The sequence below is a fragment of the Perca flavescens genome, chromosome 16 (genome assembly GCF_004354835.1).
Source record: "Perca flavescens isolate YP-PL-M2 chromosome 16, PFLA_1.0, whole genome shotgun sequence".
Classification (NCBI taxonomy): domain Eukaryota; kingdom Metazoa; phylum Chordata; class Actinopteri; order Perciformes; family Percidae; genus Perca; species Perca flavescens.
This window is the reverse complement of record NC_041346.1, coordinates 1,242,323-1,261,814: the sequence shown is the minus strand read 5'-3', so window position 1 is coordinate 1,261,814 and position 19,492 is coordinate 1,242,323. Positions and strand designations below refer to the sequence as shown.

At 39.3% G+C, this 19,492-nt stretch overlaps 1 protein-coding gene and 2 long non-coding RNA genes across 9 annotated transcripts in view; 1 reads left to right on the top strand and 2 right to left on the bottom strand.

Annotated features, from left to right (window-relative positions):
* Window positions 1-11,777, top strand: part of syk (spleen tyrosine kinase) — a 48,905-nt gene extending 37,128 nt beyond the window's left edge. For 4 of the 6 annotated variants that reach the window (XM_028601166.1, XM_028601167.1, XM_028601165.1 and 1 more), the window contains 7 exons: window positions 993-1,071; window positions 1,946-2,105; window positions 3,421-3,630; window positions 4,696-4,885; window positions 9,127-9,267; window positions 10,773-10,885; window positions 11,449-11,777. In XM_028601166.1, the coding sequence (XP_028456967.1) occupies window positions 993-1,071; window positions 1,946-2,105; window positions 3,421-3,630; window positions 4,696-4,885; window positions 9,127-9,267; window positions 10,773-10,885; window positions 11,449-11,521 (966 nt within the window). In that variant the 3' untranslated portion in view covers window positions 11,522-11,777. The remainder of the gene's footprint in view (window positions 1-992; window positions 1,072-1,945; window positions 2,106-3,420; window positions 3,631-4,695; window positions 4,886-9,126; window positions 9,268-10,772; window positions 10,886-11,448) is intronic. The other 2 variants (XM_028601168.1, XM_028601170.1) reach the window with 1 other exon arrangement.
* On the bottom strand, window positions 1,829-2,786 carry LOC114570706 (uncharacterized). Of its 2 annotated transcripts, none has more exons than XR_003694564.1 (3): window positions 2,746-2,786; window positions 2,227-2,378; window positions 1,829-2,090 (listed from the first exon to the last, which is right to left on the bottom strand). It is a non-coding gene; the product is annotated as an uncharacterized LOC114570706 (long non-coding RNA). The 2 variants fall into 2 exon arrangements; XR_003694565.1 differs by having other exon boundaries at window positions 2,237-2,378.
* On the bottom strand, window positions 4,453-10,881 carry LOC114570707 (uncharacterized). The gene is made up of 3 exons (XR_003694566.1): window positions 10,744-10,881; window positions 4,690-4,900; window positions 4,453-4,487 (listed from the first exon to the last, which is right to left on the bottom strand). It is a non-coding gene; the product is annotated as an uncharacterized LOC114570707 (long non-coding RNA).
* Window positions 11,778-19,492: the final 7,715 nt, after the last annotated feature.

The following is a 19,492-nucleotide window of genomic DNA, read 5'->3' as shown; positions in this document are numbered from 1 at the left end:
TGCGCTGCGTCCCATCCTTCTATGTGTGCATGACAAGACCAAACAACATTTCTGTCCTATCTTCCAAAGGCTCCTCCTGGGGGCGTGGTACATACTGTATGTTTCAAAGTGACCAGATCATTGAAATGAAGCAGTTTTGATGTGGGCCGTGGAACATTTGGACACTAAACTTGTTCCATAACCCTTCTTTAAAAACATATGACTGAAGATGTCCTGTGCATTTATTCTATTCCTCTACGGAGCCCCTAAAGGGACATGGGGATTACTATTACTTTTTCTTTGTGCTTCTCGTGAGCACAAGGTACTTTTTGGTGCGCACAAGACACTTTTCTCGTGAGCATGCAAAAGTATCTTGTGCTCGCAGCACCTGAGAAGTGCAGTGGTGAGAAGCAGAGAGTTTGCCTGGAGTGCTGCAAGCATATCACTCCGCCCAAGTAGCAGAAGTAGCAGTGCTTTGCCTTCTGAGAATATAGTTCCCAGTTTACAGTTAGAAGATGGCTGTGTGTCATGTGACCTTGTTATTTGTACACGCTGTGACTATACAAATCACAACATGTAAATAGGAAAATGTTGGCGTTATTTTGTCACTTATTGGGAGCAGTAGGCTAGATGGAGCCGGTTACCTCCAGGATCTGTGCTAAGCTAGGCTAGCGGTGGGGGCATCAGACAGAGTTAGGACACGCCCGGAGATGAAAAGGGTATGTATGGACTTATCTACCTCTGGGGGATACGCTGAATAGGACAAAGTCCCAAAACGTTGGCGTGTTCCTTTTAAGTCAAGGGTGAATGATTTCTGAATATGAGAACTACACATCAAATTCTAATGTTTTATTGAAAATGAACCTAAACATTCAAAGGGCAAGTCTAGCACTAGAACACAGGTTATAAACTAACAGTGGCACCCTGCTTAATTCACTCAATGCAGATAACTTTTTAGCAGTGCACCATGTATGTGTTTTATGTGTTTTCACTCTGTTTTTCCTCTTAAACAGCCAACACCTCGACACAACACCACAGGTAATTCAAATACTTATGAAGCCAGAGTGCCCAATAATCCACCAGGCGGAAAAGGTAAGGACGTTTAAGCACACTTGTATTCAAAAGATTCCTAACTTGCTGGTACGTTAGTCCTACTGTAGCTTCCCTGCACTCTTATGAGCTTCTGCTATTCCTCGGTAGAACTTCTTAGGTAGGAGGCTGAGACCTTGTCTGATAACCTCTCGGACGTTTTTTTTTTTTTTTTTTTAAAACCCTGAACCCTTCCCCACAGTGAATGCATCGCTCCCAGGTTTAGGGAACTGTTAGTTAGAGAAATGTTACTAGTTGGTGAGGAAATGCCCTAAACATATTCTCTGTAAATCTTTACAATCATTCCTTGTTGATTTGAAATTTTCTACAAAACTTCAAAACAAAGTTTGTTGTTGCTTCCGGAAACAAACAAGTTTTGCAAGGCGAGAGACATCTGGCGGAAGATCTGGCGATCCGGTAAATAAGCTGTTGTTGATCCAGACTACATGCATGGTAAAAGCACTGGGTGGGGTCAAAACATGTATGTTTCAGTGACACGCAGGACATAACGGGACATGAACCCCGATCTCCTGGGTGGGAGTCCTGTGTTGTTTGACCCATCCACCACCCCAACCTGCGTCCTTAGACAGATTTTTGGTCTTTTTTACTACCCCCTACCGTTGTCGCTCGTCATACTACGTCATCTAATAGTATCTAGGTCGAGCTGCTGCTATGCCCAGTGCGTCCCATATAGACTAAAGGGTGCCTTGTGTGTCGGTTTCTAACCCTAAGAGCCACCCAAGTGTCAGTATTTGACGAGTTGAGAGAACAGGTTGTTTAATGATATCTAACTTCACTTCACATACAAGTTTGCATACTGTGCAAGACAGACTGATGTGTCAATCACTCAAATGTGTCATGGTCATTTCTCCATCAGAGGCCATGCCGATGGACACGGAGGTGTATGAGAGTCCATACGCAGACCCAGATGAACTAAGGAGTTCCACAGTGGATCGCAGCCAGCTCTTCTTGGAGGATGGAGAACTGGGCTCTGGGAACTTTGGTACAGTCATGAAGGGCATCTACAAGATGAGAAAGTATGTTAAATCACATAGCATCACAATAAAGGGCAACTATTGTATAACATTTTCAGGATTATACTTGCATGACATAACATGCTTTAATGTTTTTTTCTCATACTGCCCATGGCTGCTGCACCTGTATTCACCCTCTGAATGAGATGCTCTGTAGGAGCGCCTGTCTCTTTAATATCTCCTCCAGAAAATGCCCAGTCTGCTGTGATTGGTCAGCGCGCTTCCTGGAATCTTCGGAGCCTCCGCTCCGTGTTTCACTAGTTAAAGCTGCAGCTACTGCAACAGAGTAAATAGCAGGACTTTGTACCGTGAAAAATCACCAATAAAGGCTTCTAAACCAAATATTACACAACCAGACATGTCTCAACAGAAAAGTGACCGGAATTTGGGGAGAAATTACCAGCATTGGACGAGATTACAGCTATGTCGCGTTAGCATGTAGCTACTTAATAGTTAGCAGTATGCTAACGTAAGTTTGTAGTGGAACGAAGCAGAATTTTCTACTGTCAAAAAAATCACAGATAAAGGCTTCTGAACCAAACCACTACCCAATCGGACATGTTTCAGCAGTAATGTGACCCGGAATTGGGGCAAATTTAACAACATTGGCAGCCAAGATGACATTGTTTACTGCCTTTGGCACCTTCGTCGAGGTTCCAAGCGAGCTGAGGAGATACCTAAAGGTGATGTGAAAACCTGCAGACTCCTGATTGGTCGGAGAAAATCGTCACTAATCACTGCGTCATCATTGCTAGCGACAGACGGGAGTGTCCCGAACAAACCCGCCGTTTTTAAACAGTTTAGCCAGCGGTGGTTTTTTGCTGCCTCCAGCTTCTTGGGGGGAAATTAGCTATGGAGACCAAAACAGTTTTTTGTACCAGACTGTAAACGGTTTAATTAATCTGTAAAGTTGGGTATTTTAACATGGGGATCTATGGGGATTGCACTCAACTAGAAAACTTTACAGGCGTGTTTATGCTGTAATGTCATTATCATGAAATCAATATCTTTTGTGAATTGGAACTTATGACTTGAGCAAAAAACGGTTGCAAGTGATGTGCAATTCATGTTGCTATCAGCAGCAGCATTATTTGTGAATTTTAGTTTTTTTTTTTTATAGTATACAGCTTTTGACTCAGTTTGTGTACTTTTCTACCCCTTATTCCACCCTTTGTTGTATTACTGATTATATGCGGATGACCCTTTTTCGTGTTGTCTAAAACATGTGGCTTACTGGGCTAGAGCCAACATTTCTGTAAGGTGCATCTGTGGTGCGTGTGGCGCATCCATCCTAATGCTAACCCTTCCCATGTACTAGGACAGAGAAACCAGTTGCAGTCAAAATCCTGAAGAATGATGATAACCTCCAATCAGTAACCGATGAAATGCTGCGAGAAGCCAATGTCATGCAACAGCTGGACAACCCTTATATCGTCCGGATGATCGGTATATGTGAGGCAGAGAGCCTCATGCTGGTCATGGAGCTGGCCGAGCTGGGACCGCTCCACAAGTTCCTGCAGAAACACAAGTATGTACTCGGATGCATAGTGATACACACCTGTTTGGTTTGAAATGGGATTGTTAAGGATACCGGCCTATGGCAGTGTATGTTCGTTCCTAGAGGCTAAGGACGTGATTTCCTCTGTGGCTGTCCCCTCGCTTTTTAAAATTCCATTTTACTATTGAACATCAAAGATAAGGCAGGACAGTGCACTTTGTATTAAAGTTGCAAATTTAAATGTATTATCTGTAGTTAAGTATAGGGACTCTATGGGACCTAAGGAACCTAAACGTGCAAATATATTTACATAGCATTTCCATTTTTAGTTATGCTTCAATTATCATGAAAAGCTTAATTTCATTTTATTTTTTTTATTTTTTTTGCTGAGCCTGGGCCCAACCCACATATATATTGTTATTATATTAGATACATGTTATTCCAAAATATTAAAAAGACCATACACACTGCGCACTCATTTGTCATGATAGCGCAGGTGGTTTGAAATTGAAAAGAATTGCAAATGGCCTCCAATGTTTCTGATTGAGCAATGCAGCTGGAAGTGCAGCGGTTCAGTTGGACTCCTCCCACAGTCCATGCACTTCAAGTGAATTGGGAATTAGAAATGATTGAGGACTTGTCAATGCCAAAATGAAAAATGTAGCATTTAGAACTAAAGTTTTAGTTCAGTTCAGATGGCTATGAAGCAAACATTTCTATTACAATTAAAAGCCATTCACGATCGCCTGGGCAGCTCACATGGTAGAGTGCGTGCCCATATATAGAGGTTTACTCCTCAACGCAGTGGACGCGGGCTCGGCTCAGACCTGCAGCCCTTTGCTGCGTGTCATTTCCCCTCTCTCTACCCTTTCATGTCTTCAGCTGTCCTGTGGAAATAAAGGCCATAAAATAAGATAACAAAAAACTTAAAGCCATTCACACTTTTATATTGATAAACCAGTTTTAAAGATAAAAAGATTGTTAGTGATCAGCCTGTCATCTTTATATTTTGAGGTTTACAGTTAAAATAATTAGAATAACAGATACTTTTATAATTAAACAATTAACAAAAGATAAACAATTGATCACCTTTAGGCAAACAACGGTGAAGAACATCACGGAGCTGGTCCACCAGGTGTCTATGGGGATGAAGTACCTGGAGGAGCATAACTTTGTCCACAGAGACCTGGCTGCCAGGAACGTGCTGCTGGTCACGCAGCACTACGCCAAGATCAGCGACTTTGGCCTCTCCAAAGCTGTCGCTGAGGAGCAGAACTACTACAAGGTAACCGCTGGGAGGCTGTGGGCCAAGCAGGAAGCACAAATAAATACATATGTCTTTTTCTTACATGATCTGTCACTGTTATCACATCAAACCTTTATTTCATGTGATGAAATGAAGCAGAAGATGTATTTGCACCAAAAGTCTTGATGGTCCTCTGCATTGGTCCCTTTTATATGTGCGTTAAAGTAAGCCCATACATGCAAGCATTAAAATTACTGCAATATTAACAAGCGCCTAGTCTTGCATTGCCAGACCTTCCTCCGTAGATCTACGGTCTGGCTAGTTCTAGTCTATATTGATGTTGTATGGACTAGCCAGACGGAGCCACGGTGCCTCTGCTAAATAGTCTCTGGAAGGAACTTGTTTTGGTGGAACATGTGTACGTTCAAAAGTAGTTTTAGTCGTGCAACAGAGAACTCCGATTGGACAGATAGTCTAGCTAGCTGTCTGGATTTACCCTGCAGAGATCTGAGGAGCAGTTAACCATAGTCCTCACAAATCCACCGGAGGTTAGAACACCAACACAGAGACAGAGGAAGGGGACGGACATGCGGCTGAAAAGAGGGACATCAGGCAGAATTACCAGCAGCACAAGAACAATCCCGGAAATCAGAAATCTTCAACAGAGGGTCCGGGACCCCTAGGGTCATCAGAGTCAATGCAGGGGTGGGGCCTCCAAAAATGAGAATATCTTAACACGAATCCAACATATATATTTCAGCAAATATATGGGGTGGTGCGGGATTACAGAAGGCTTGTATCATGTGGACACGCCGTTTTGTTATTACTTTGAATTCCTCATGGGTGCGACAGAAACTATGCACTACTATAGCTTTAATATGCACCTTAATTTTATACAATAAATGTAGTAGGGGCTCCTTGCTCCGCCTCTTTCTCAGTTAGGGGTCCTTGGTTTAAAAAACGTTGAAGACCCCTGCCGTAAATGAAACGTTGTCGATATAGCCCAGTGGTTCTCAAACTTTTTCGGTCATTCCCCACTTTGGACAAGGGGGAATTTTCAAGCCCCACCTGCCCCCATTGGCCCAACACAATGCTAGTGAAATACGCAACAAGCTTAAACCGTTCCAATTTATTGAACAACTAGTATCAGTATAGTAACAAGTTGTATCTAAATACAAACTAACAATCTACATCCAATAACAGCAAGTTCAAAAATAAAGAAAATAAAAGTACAGCTGTGTTAAAATTTGTATCAAGTTCAAAAATAGAAAATAAATAAAAGTGCCACTTTGCAATCTGTTAAAAAAAGAAAAGAAGAGAAATCCATTTGGCAAGTGAGGTCTATTTATCCCTGCATGTGTTTTGCATTGCACAATTTCTCAAACTGGGGTGTCAGGCTTGATACTGCCACTCTCAAGTCATGCTCAATGTTCAGCTGAGATCTGTACTTTGTTTTCAGTGAAGCAACAGCTGAAAAGCCCATCTCACAGAGATATGATGTGGTGTAATAATATAATATAATCCAATAATATAAGATATATTACACTGCATAATGAGCACTTTTACTTTTGGTACTTTAAGTACAGTATATTTTACTTAAGGACAATGTTGAATGCAGGACTTGTAACTGATAAGTAATTTGTAACTCTACAACACAGTTTTTTTTTACTTTTACTGAAATACATGATCTGAGTAAGTCTTCCATCTCTGGAGATCACCAACAACAGTCGTGCATGAATAGCTGCAGCAGTGTTTAACACTGAAAACACACAGCTCAGTACAGCATTTACTCAGGGCTCTTAAGTTTTAAGGACAGGCAGTGACAACTTTTGTTGAGGAAGTAACCTCCTTAAATGTGCATATGACAATTATTCACCTCAATGATAAATTCATTTATTTTAATGAATTAATACACCCCTGGACTGTAATATTTCAGATGTCTTTTGAGCAAGATTTCTGCTCATGTTCAAAACTTTGTGCACATTCAAAATATATCTGTGTTCTCTGAGATTTGGAGGAGTCGTGATATTTTGAGATAAATAAAGTACCTAAAAAAACAACCTATAAAATAATCTACCTGCACCATAGTCTGCTGTGCGTTACGTGATTGCTGTGCTGATACGGTAGATCTCAGACCTTCTGACAGACTCAGAGCCCTGTTTGGGAACGTTTAGGAAAGTGTCTGTATGCTGCTCTATGCTTTTTTCTCATTGGTTGTTGCGTTAAATCTTACCCAGATACAATAGTGCTATTTTCTGATTGGCTATTGTATATGTATAGCCCCTTTCTATTTTTTTGATTGGCTGATAAGTGGCAGGCTCGACTAATAGCTCCAGGGGAGACACGCTTGACTCCTGTCAGTTCCATAGTGAGAGCGGCGCACCAGAAAACTTCTGGGCGCTGCAGAATATTAAATATGTTATAAATAGTTTTTCCGCGTGAGAAATACAATGTGTGGCGGGAGTGCGTGACAGTCACGCTCAATGTGTGACACTTGAGAGCCCTGGTTTCCTTGCAGCTCTGCTACAGTAGCAGCGAACCGTTAACGTTACCTGCCGGTGTTCTGTCGATCTATGCTACCTATCGAGATGTGTTACTTAGCGGTTCTGCGCATGCGCACGACCCACAAGCATGGTCTGATTCCCCGCCCATAAATCTATGCAACCTTGCGGTCGGACATACGGCCGATACTGTGGTTAATAGAGTAATATCTAATAAATAATTTATTCATTGTACCTTTTGATAGGGTATATTTGTCTATCAGAATACGCTACCACTGAAATATTCAATAAATATAATTTAATAGAATATCAAAATATGCTCCTTATCTCCTGACAGTGCACATGGAGTGAGTAGTGGTGCAATATATAATGATTCTGTTGGGGGAGCATTATTTGATAGGGTATATTTGTCTATCAGAATATGCTACCACTGAAATATTCAATAAAGATATAATGGTGTATCAAAATATTCTCAAATAAACATAAGATGTCAATACTGTTAGAGTTATATACCTCTATGGGATTCAGCCTGCCTGCACATTTGGAATTATGCAGGCAAATATATCACATAAGGAAGCACATTTCGATAGGGCAGCACGACTCGATAGACTCTACTATCGATTTACGCTACGGTAGCATTTTTCGACAAGGCAGCATAGATCGTCAGAACACCGGTCACATGGTCTCTAAACAGTCGGCTCACAGTGAAGTCCTGCACGGATCAACAGATGTTAGAGTCCGGCGGCTGCTCGCTCCGTTTGTTATGAGACGCACCGAGCAGATTAATGGAGCCGCTCGGTGTTTGACTAGCTAATAATCCGTTAGCCTGTTATCTTGAGCTTTGTCTGAAGGCGCCGAGTGGCCAGCCAGGCTCGACACACCGACACATTTCCGCACATCCTCCACTCAGTTTAACCGCTAACCCCCGGTACCGGTCAGAAAGGCGTGTTTTGTGTCTCGGTCCTCCGGTGCGTCCAGCGACGGGCTCCGGTCAGTTTTTAATTAGCCTACATTGGTAACAGTTAATTTTGTTACGGTATGAACTTAATCCTAGGAAAGGAAAACAATATAAGACCTTTGTAACGAAATCCAAGACTTTGTATACCAAATCCAAGGCTTTTAAGGCCTTAATTTGAGACTATCAAATGTAAGACTTTTTCAATGCTTTTAAGACCCCGCGGGTACCCTTACACACACACACACACACACACACACACACACACACACACACACACACACACACACACACACACACACACACACACACACACACACAAAGACACAAACACACACTCTCTAGTCTAGTGGAGGTCTTGCTCCAGATTCCGGGAGATTTGATCTCATTTGCGGGCGTCAAGGAGCCGCTATTAATATGCGGGAGACTCCCGGAACTTCCGGGACAGTTGGGATGTCTGGATAAAGATATAAAGGCATAAAAAGGAACATTTCCTCCCGTTTGGCGCGCCCCACCTGTCACGTCTCTATTCCCCACCAGTGGGGCGCGCCCCACACTTTGAGAACCGCTGATATAGACTAACATGCACCTATCTGCTTCCTCGTGTGTCTCAACTTGCTATGAGCATATAGAAAACATCGCTGCCCGTAGTTGGTCACAGTCAGTCTAAACAGGAGATCTGTGCTTGCTCATCAGACAAAAGAACATAAGAATGAGCCTTAGAATAACTGCCAGAATCCCACAATACGGCACACTGCATTCTGAGGCTGGTCAATATAAGCTGAAGTCCTAGCCACTAATGTTTTGTGTGTCTCCTCCTCCAGGCCAAGGGTCATGGGAAGTGGCCAGTGAAATGGTACGCTCCTGAGTGTATAAACTACTTCAAATTCTCTTCCAAAAGTGATGTGTGGAGCTTCGGGGTGCTCATGTGGGAGGCCTTCTCCTACGGCCAGAAACCCTACAAGGTAGAAACATCTAACACCAGACGACGCCTTGTTCACACATTAAATCACTCACACAGTGGGGGGAGTAGTATTCAGATCCTGTACTTAAATAAAAGTACTAATACCACACCATAAAAATACTCTGTTACAGTAAAAGTCCTGCTTTGAAAATGTAAAAGTGTGTAAGTATCATCAGGTAAATGTAGTTCAAGTATTCTCCCATGTTAGAAAGAGTAAAGGATCCAACCAGCTGTGTGTTTAATGGTCTCATCATCTCAGCTGGACTTGTAGCCGTTATATTGTCGGCTAGTTTACTTTAGAATCAAACATCAGATTTATAAACTGAAAATGAATGTAGTGGAGTAACTAAAGTAACTAGTAACTAAAGCTGTAACAGATGAATGTAGTGGAGTAACTAAAGTAACTAGTAACTAAAGCTGTACCAGATGAATGTAGCGGAGTAACTAAAGTAACTAGTAACTAAAGCTGTACCAGATGAATGTAGCGGAGTAACTAAAGTAACTAGTAACTAAAGCTGTAACAGATGAATGTAGTGGAGTAACTAAAGTAACTAGTAACTAAAGCTGGAACAGATGAATGTAGCGGAGTAACTAAAGTAACTAGTAACTAAAGCTGGAACAGATGAATGTAGTGGAGTAACTAAAGTAACTAGTAACTAAAGCTGGAACAGATGAATGTAGCGGAGTAAAAAGTCCAATATTTCTCTTTGAAATGTAGCAGAGTAGAAGTAGAAAGTGGCATGAAGAGAAAAGACTCAAGTAAAGTACAAGTACCTCAACATCAGGACAGTACTGGAGTAAATGTAGCTGGATTATAGATGGTAGAAGCTACGTTCCACCACTGCTCACACACTCTTACTGGGGACTAACAGCAGCAGTAGTTAGACCTGCACATTTAGAAGTAAAAGCGCATGTGGTCTTTTATTTTATTCTTTTTTACAGCTGCTGTTTTTGATACATAAAAGCACAACTATGCCCAAAACACTTCAAGACAATACAATGTGTTCACTTTTGTATTTAAATGTTCCTCTCACTGAGACTACTCCGTAGTACTACTACTACTACTACTACTACTACTACTACTACTGTAATGTGCTCTGTAAAAGTTATTATTGACCTGTGTCCTGTGTCACAGTCGTCTTTGGGTGTAACTTTAAGGTTAGATAATTAGCAGTTTAATAATTACTTTGCTTAAGGAGTAATGCAAAGAAAGAAATCACTACTTTGAAAAACTTTGAAAACTTTAATGATACTGTAACAAGCAGACCCAAACGGGGTCTTTTTTTTACTGTTTTCACCGGCGATCTAGAATAAAAATCTGCAGACTAGTTTTTCTGCATTGAGTGGAGATGTGTTAACATTTAGAGTTTTATTTTATTTTTTTTAATTTGTTTTAAATCTGCGAACATTTTTGCAGAATTCTGCATCCGCCCATTCCTGTGGTAATTGGTGTTACATGTGTGCCTGATGGTGTCACCTTTAATCTGAATGCTCCGCTGTTCACAGGGAATGAAAGGAAATGATGTCATGCAGATGATTGAAAGTGGAAGTCGAATGGATGCCCCACTCAACTGTCCACCAGAGATGTATGACCTCATGAAAACCTGCTGGACATACAAGTAAGTGACAAGTTAGTCTTTTAGTCAGGGCTGTCAAACTCAACGTCACTAAGGGCCACAGTGGAAAAAGAGAATCACATCAGGGGCCAGACATGTAGAGTTTATAGACATGCTTTCATTTAATCAAAAGTCAAACATCTTTGAATGTATTATTGCATTATTGGTCTCATATGGCTTTCTTACAGTTTGGCTGACATAAAGCAGCAAATCAAGCAAAACAAAGATTCAAAACAAAGTTTTTTTGACCGCTGTTTTGCTGCCTGAATATGTAAACTCTCTGGTTCTGGGGGAATTTCTGAGCGTCAAAGTCGACCAATCTGCCAAAGTCTGCTTTGAGTGTCGCGTAATTGCATTTTGAAAACAGTTTCCTGTCTTTTTGGTTTGGCGCACAACTAGGTGGACCAAAATGTATTGATATGCGGGCCAACATTTCAAAATGTGCGAGGGGCCGGGTTTTGCCCGCGGGCCTTGAGTTTGACACATGCTCTAAGTCATCACACGGAATAATAAGGGCAGCGCACGTTTCATTCAGTGTCTCATTCTGCTGTTTTCATGTCTTACAGGTTGGATGACAGGCCTGGATTCTCGGTTGTTGAGCCCAGACTACGAGAGTATTATTACGACATTTCCCAGTGATTCTTCACATGGATGTTATGAGAGAACCCAAACTGTTGGTTGATGAGAAAAACTCCATTTATCGCGTACAAATGACTTGTTTTGTGTTATGAAATATAAATGCTGTTGTAGAACATTGACTTCAACTGGAGGATTAATTCTAACTTTTAAACATATGCCATAATTATGCAAATGACATTTATTTTATTACTTGTTCATTTCTGAATGTACACAATGTGGAAGTTGTAATAAACATATCCAAGTCTATCTTATTTTATGAACACACGTTGCATCTTGTTTCATAAACATATATATATATATATATATATATATATATATATATATATATATATATATATATATATATAAAAAAGACTAACTTGTCAAAAGTATTCACATTCATTACTCAAGTAGAAGTATAGATACTAGGGTTTGAAAAGACTTTTGTAGAAGTTGAAGTATCAACTCAAGCTTTTTACTTTAAGTAAAAGTGTAAAAGTATCGGTTTCAAAACTACTTAAAGTATAAAAGTAAAAGTAATGTAAGGCAGAGATCTTCAACAGGGGGTCCTCAGAGTCATTGCAGGGGGGCCTCCAAATTATTGTACATTTTTAAGTCTTGGAAAAAAAAAAAGAAAATGCCTTAACATAATTCCAACATATTATTAGCAAATATAAATTCCCACTGATGATAGGCTTACTGGCCTATAGGTAAGGTAGTCACTAAGATATCAGCCCACAGATACAGTTAATCCTAGATTTACTGTGCCATATATGTAACATTAAAATATGATTTATAAAATCATGCCAACAATTAATATTTTAATAGCTTATGAAAAAAGGGTATGTAAGAAGGCTTTAGGCTGCCCTAACAGTTATTGTAGGCCCAGTTTAATAGGCAACTTAATTTCATACAATATGTAGTAGGGGGTCCCTGCTACATCTCACTTTAAGTTAAGGGGTCCTTGGTTTAAAAAACGTTGACGACCCCTGATGTAAGGGGGAAACAATGCCATTAAGGACAAAAACGTAACCCCAAAACGTGGGGACCAAACCATAATGACTATAATAATGTTATATTAAAATCATACCTGCAAACTCAGTGCTGAAAAAGGTGACACATCTCTTCTGTGTTTTTCAGACAACGGCAGCTACAGGCTGGTGTTACAATCCTCTCCAGTGAAATACAGACACACTTTACACCGTTTAGCTCTCAGCATTTTATCATGTTTACTCCAGCTGCTAGCTAACGCTAGGCTAACGTTACCTGCTGTCAACTGTAGTGTTAACTAGCGTCCCGTGCGGCGATGTTTCAGTTCCCTCTAACGTCCGTTTTCGGAGCATCAGAGAGAAGCGCAGGCATTTAAGTGGCACCTAAATAAGGCACCGAAATCCGCGTTGCTATTCGGTCCGGTAGATAACGGGCGTTAAGGCACCGGTGGCGTATTAGCACCAAGTCTGTGCAGGTTTGATGGATCGCGTACAAACCAATAGGGTGTCGGAATGACTATGTTTATACTTCTCATCCAACCACAATCACATTTACTCTCTCCGGATGGAGCGATTTGGATAGGGGTTTTTGTTTGTGTGTTTTTGAACGATGAACAAGCTGAACTGAAATATGAGTAACGAGGCTATTTTTAAAATGTAGGGAGTAGAAAGTACAGATAATTCCGTGAAAATGTAAGGAGTAGAAGTAAAAAGTATGCTGTAAAATAATTACTCCAGTAAAGTATAGATACCCAAAATTTCTACTTAAGTAAGGTAACGAAGTATTTGTACTTCGTTACTTGACATCTCTGTATATATATATATATACTTTATTTAATCAGGAAATCCCATCGAGATCAAGATCTCCTTAGCAAGTGAGGCCTGAGTACAAAGTGAACTATCACACAAAAATACAATTGAATGAAAATAAGAAAAGATTTTAATATCAAGACAAGTAGACAGCAGTGTGCAGGCCTACTTTGAAAAAAAATTATAACATGATTTCATACAAATAAGAATGAAAAATGTTTAAACCCATTCATGAAATGAGAATTGCATTCAAAATGACATTGATGCAAAACAAAGACGTATGACTACACCATGTAAAACAGTCACAGTTGACCCTCAGAGGTCTAAGGGCATTTTTAGAAATCTTCTAGAATTCTCGTCTTAAGGGGTTTTGTATCTAACATGCTCCCCATGATATCCCTCATATCAAGATGTTCAGAACAAACTCAGCTTTCTGTAAAGTGAGTCCCAAATTTGTTCCAGAGCAATTTGACAAACATACAAGCACAACGAAATACAAAATAACTTCAAATAATTAAATGAACTACCTTATACTGTATACCATAAAGTATAAATATACATGTACATTTAATTAGAGGTCTAGTCAGGAAACAAAAGGTGGCCGTTTTCATACACAGTCAAGGCTTGTTTGGATTTCACGTTAGAACCAGTAAATCTACCTCTTGTTTGGCCATTACCATTAGACAATAGTACCAAATTCAGTATCGTGAAATTACAATTTGGGTGAATGAGTGTCCTTTTCACATATCCATGACTCATGTTTAATGCTAACACCTGTCAGTAGGGAGTGTCCAGGAAATCCATTGATATTTCAAACATGAGAGAGTAGAATTTCTCCAAAACGAAGATTGTTACAGTTTCAAGCGTTTGGTTGACTTTACTTTAAAACAGGTATGGAGTGTCAGTAAACATCAGTTAATGTCAATCTGAAATTACATTCAGATCAACCTTGTAGTATCCATGACGTTCCACTTCCGGGATTGCTCTGTTGCCAACGGATTTCACTCATTTTCGTCCAGATATCCTTCCCCTTCCTCTTCCTCTGTGTTGGCATTCTAACCTCCGGTGGATTTGTGAGGACTATGGTTAACTGGTCCTCAGATCTCTGCAGGGTAAATCCAGACAGCTAGCTAGACTATCTGTCCAATCGGAGTTCCACCAAAACAAGTTCCTTCCTGAGACTATAGACCTTTTTCACAGCAGACATGTTGACATGTCATAGTAAGAAAAGCACGGGTCTATTAAAAACCATTACTGATGGCTGCATTCCACTTAGGAGAGACCCTGGTATTGTGCATGCTAACTCACTGAAATAGCTTACTGGGACACTTGATGGAATTGGGCCATCGTTAAGGCTATCAATTTCAGCTATGACAAGTCAACATGTCTGCTGTGAAAAAGGTCCATTTAGCAGAGGCACCGTGGCTCCGTCCGGAGCTTGATTCTGATTGGTTTAAAGAAATGCCAATAAACCAGAGCACGTTTTTCTCCCATCCAGTAATGCTGTGTGGACTAGGCAGACCTTCCTTTGCAGCGCTCTGGAGGAAGGTCTGGCAATGCAAGACTAACCTTCTAGGAACACCAAGATGGATAATTTTCCTAAAATACGGATCCATCTGCCATCTACCAGAGAAACAGGCAAACAAAATTCTAAATGATCATCAATGATAAAAATAAGAATCTTGTTCTTCCAAAGTACTATTTTTCAAAACTATTTAAAAAGTATTTAAACGTTCTGTTACATAATTATGATGGCCTCTGAGGACAAAACGCACATTGTAAAACACATACAGAAGTGAAAACATCAACATTTCTATAAAAGATAATGCATCTCTCTTGACTTCTCATTTGATCAAATGAGTAGAGGACCAGCCATTTATTTACCAAAAGTTTATTAAACCCCCACCGTACAGAACTGCAGCAGGATATAAAAATGTCTTTTTGTTGCTGTGAAACTCTAACATCTGTTTTTTTTGTTTAGTTTTGTATCTGAGACTTAATTTAATGTGAATTAATTCCACTGTGAGAACATTGAGATTAAAAATGTACAAATCCAGATGTGCATGGTGAGGTCTTTGGGCTACAACTCTACCAAGCTCGTTTGGAGCAGTCAGGAGTTTGTTCTGCTGAGTTGTGGGAAGGTGGCAGCAGAGTCAAAGTGATGTCAATCTCAATGTTGCACCAACAGCACAGCTGCTTTTGTGTTTCTGAGTGCTCTTGTACACATATCTGTACGACATTATTACCCTGACGATGTTCACTTGTTAAACTCGACTGGCTCCAATGTTGGCTCGACGATTTTCTGGATTTGTGCCTTTTTGTAGGAACAGCTCGCACATCCAAACAAATTCTCCTGTGCAGGTGCGTTGGATGATAACATCAACTACAAAACAAAGGAAAAAAATTCTTCAGTCTGCTCTGGCTATTTCCAAAAACTAACGTTTCGGTCCCTCTGGACCTTCATCAAGAGTATCTCAAATAACAAACAAATACATTTCTCCCCTCCCATTTTGGGTCTCCAGGTGTGGGACAATAAACAATCACTTCTCAGTGGGAGTGTCTCTCAGTCAAGACAAGGCCCGTGTCATTTTGCACTCGTACCGTCAAACACCATCCCAATTAAATTGTAATACTGCATAAAATAATTACATATACATCAGGAATAAACAGTGACTCAAAAATGTTTTGACTTGTTAGCCCTTAACCTCTAAAAATATTTTCGATTCATGTTTCTATGTGTGCCAATATACAGTATACACCCATTCCGATGTCAAAGCTATGCTATATCTATATATCATTTCTACATGCGCACATTTGTTTTAATTACAATACATTTGTATTTGTATTTGTGCCTTTAAAATAAAAGCTTCCACCAGTCTTGTATAAAGTATGTGACAGTAATACTAGAGTAAAAGTACAAGCATGTTACCAGAAAATGACTTGGGTAGAAGTTAAAGTATCTGGTATTTACTGTACTTAAGTATCAAAAGTAATTTTCTGATATTAAATGTACTTAAGAAGAAGAAGTAAAAGTAAAAAATAAAAACTTTGATTATGAACTTGATTGTGGTTTCCTTATAGTAAAGCGTACTATTCAGGGTTTAAACATCAAATTCAAAGTCTGATATTAACGAAGAGAAAAACAGAAACAGAATTTTCATTTTTTGTGAGGAAGAATCTTTTACTCCAACGTACAAAACCATTTCTTGCAAATACAGCCACTGTTGGTTGGCAGCAGAGCCTGCAACAGGTGCTGCCATTATTATATATTATATAGCTTCCTCTTCTTCTTCTTTAGTTTAGGTCTATGGTTTTTGCGCTTGGCAACAAACAAGCATTACGTCAACCAACTGGAAAGGAGCTTGCATTAACTTGCAGTCTAACAATTGTCTTTCTGATTTTATTTTGTAGTAACGAGTATTGTAGATACTTAAGGGAAATGTAGTGGTAAAAGTATACATTTTATTGAGGAAATGTTATGGAGTAATGCGGCCCTTTGCTGCATATCATTCCCCCTCTCTCTCCCCTTTCATGTTTTCATCTGTCCTGTCAATAAAGGCCTAAAATGCCCCAAAAAATAATCTTAAAAAGAAAAACTATAATCACTGAGAGGGACATGAAGCACTAGCAATGCGTTTTGGTTCAGAGCCAGCGTGACTAAAACCAGCTGAAACGGAGAAGGAGATCAGTGAGAGGCGCTTGTCCCTGCCCTTTAGTTCATAATGGAGGATCGTAATCATGCTGAGCCACAGGAGATGGAATCCTCATCGCCAAAAAAGCGAAAACTGGAAGACATGTTGTCATAGCTTCTTGGTACATAACGGCTACCGTAGTTGCAACACACATTTGAAAAAGCAAGGTGCTAGAGAGCGCTAGTGTTGGTCAAATGAAGCTTCGCGAACCAGTGTCTTTACTTTCTGAGCTCACTACCATCTACCATCACTACCATCACTACTTTTTATTACTATTTTCGACATAGTATACTAAGCACTTTTTGACATTCTATACTATAACTTTTTTCGAACTTACTATACTATGACTTTTTCGACACACTATACTATGACTTTTATGACTTTTTTCTTCATACTATACTATGACATTTTTATCACTTCTTTTCACATACAATACAATGACTTTTTTCAACATACTATACTATGACTTTTTCGACATGATATAGTATGACTTTTTTCCACTTGATAAAAAAGTCATAGTATACTATGTCAAAAAAGGCATAGTACAGTATCTGAAAAAAGTAATACAAAAGTCATAGTATAGTATGAAGAAAAAGTCATAGTATAGAATGTCAAAAAAGTGAGAAAAAAAGTCATAGTATAGTATGTTGAAAAAAGTTGATAAAAGTCACATGTCAAAAAAGGCATAGTATAGTATGTACATCCAGTACTCCTTCCTCTTTCACCCCTCTATCTCCAAATCAAATTCTTACTTTGATTACCTCTGCCCGTCCAACCACCTGCCCCCTGGATCCTATCCCTTCTCACCTCCTTCCTTTCCTCACCCATCTCATTAACATCTCCTTGTCAACTGGCTGTTTCCCCTTTGCCCTCAAAGAGGCAAGAGTGACCCCACTACTCAAAAAAACACAACACTTGACTCGTCTGAAGAAAATAACTACAGACCCGTCTCCTTTCTTCCATTTCTATCTAAAACTCTTGAGCGTGCCATTTACAATCAACTCTCTACCTATCTCCACCAGAAAAACCTTCTTGTTCCCCACCAGTCTGGCTTCCAGGCTGGCCACTCAACAGAAACTGCCCTCCTTGCTGTCACTGAGCAGCTTCACATCGCTAGACTGAAAAAGAGTGATACAAAAGTCATAGTATACCATGTCGAAAAAGTCATAGTATAGTATGTCAAACAAAGTGGATAAAAGTCATAGTATAGCATGTCAAAAAAAAGTCATAGTATAGTATGTTGAAAAAGTGAAAAAAGTCATAGTATTGTCTTTCTAAAAAGTCATAGTATACTATGTTGAAAAAGTGATAAAAAGTGATATTATAGTATGTCGACATACTATACTATGACTTTTTGCCTCATGCTATAGTATGACATTTTTATCACTTTATTTGACATACTATACTGTGACTTTTTTTTAACTTTTTTCGACATACTATACTAGAGTTTTTTCAAACATCTATGTATGGGCTCAGTCTACCAACTGAGCTATCTGGGCTCTATACTATGACTTTTTATGACATACTATACCATGACATTTTTATCACTTTATTCAACAAACTATATTATGACTTTTTCATTACTTCATTTAACTTACTATACTATGACTTTTTATTACTATTTTCGACATAGTATACAAAGCCCTTTTTGACATTCTATACTATACCTTTTTCGAACTTACTGTACTATGACTTTTTCGACACACTATACTATGACTTTTTTATTACTTCATATTCAACATACTATATAATCACTTTTCATCATTTTTTTTCAACGTACTATTATATATATATATATAATATATAGTATAGTACGTATATATATATATATATATATATATATAGTACGTATAAATATATATATATATATATATATATATACATACTCTACTATATATACGTACTATACTATATATTATATATATAAGATACAACTGGAACACTTCTTCAGCTGGTGTTAATCTTCCATCATGACAGATGCTTGTTTTTTTAGCTCTGTAGTTCATCAGCTAGACCAGAACATGGACTGTTTGACCTCTGACCTTCCTGGAGAATGCGGTGCATCTGGACCACAAACCACCAACTGGAAACCCCTCATCATATGACTAGTACCATTTCTAATGGCAGATGGCTTACTAACTTGGTTAAAAACGCTGTTGGCTTATTAGAATATGAGAAACTCATCAGGCTTTTTTAATGACTTCAACCTGTGTATATACAGAATTGATAGTTTATTACTCTTTATTAATTACTGATATTAATATCAATAATGAATTACTTGACCATTAGTGACCTCAACCTGTCAACACCTGTGCTGTTTGTTCCTACCTCACAGGGTCTGTTCACCAAATTAAAAAAGAACGTACTTCCCTCGAGTGGAGTCAATACAGTTTGTTTAATTTGTCCAGGTTTTGACATACAGTACTTGTCTCTGAGATTTCTGCCTCCAACCCAATACAATAGGTTTTTTCACTGGGGGCATTTTTGACACGTCACAGTAG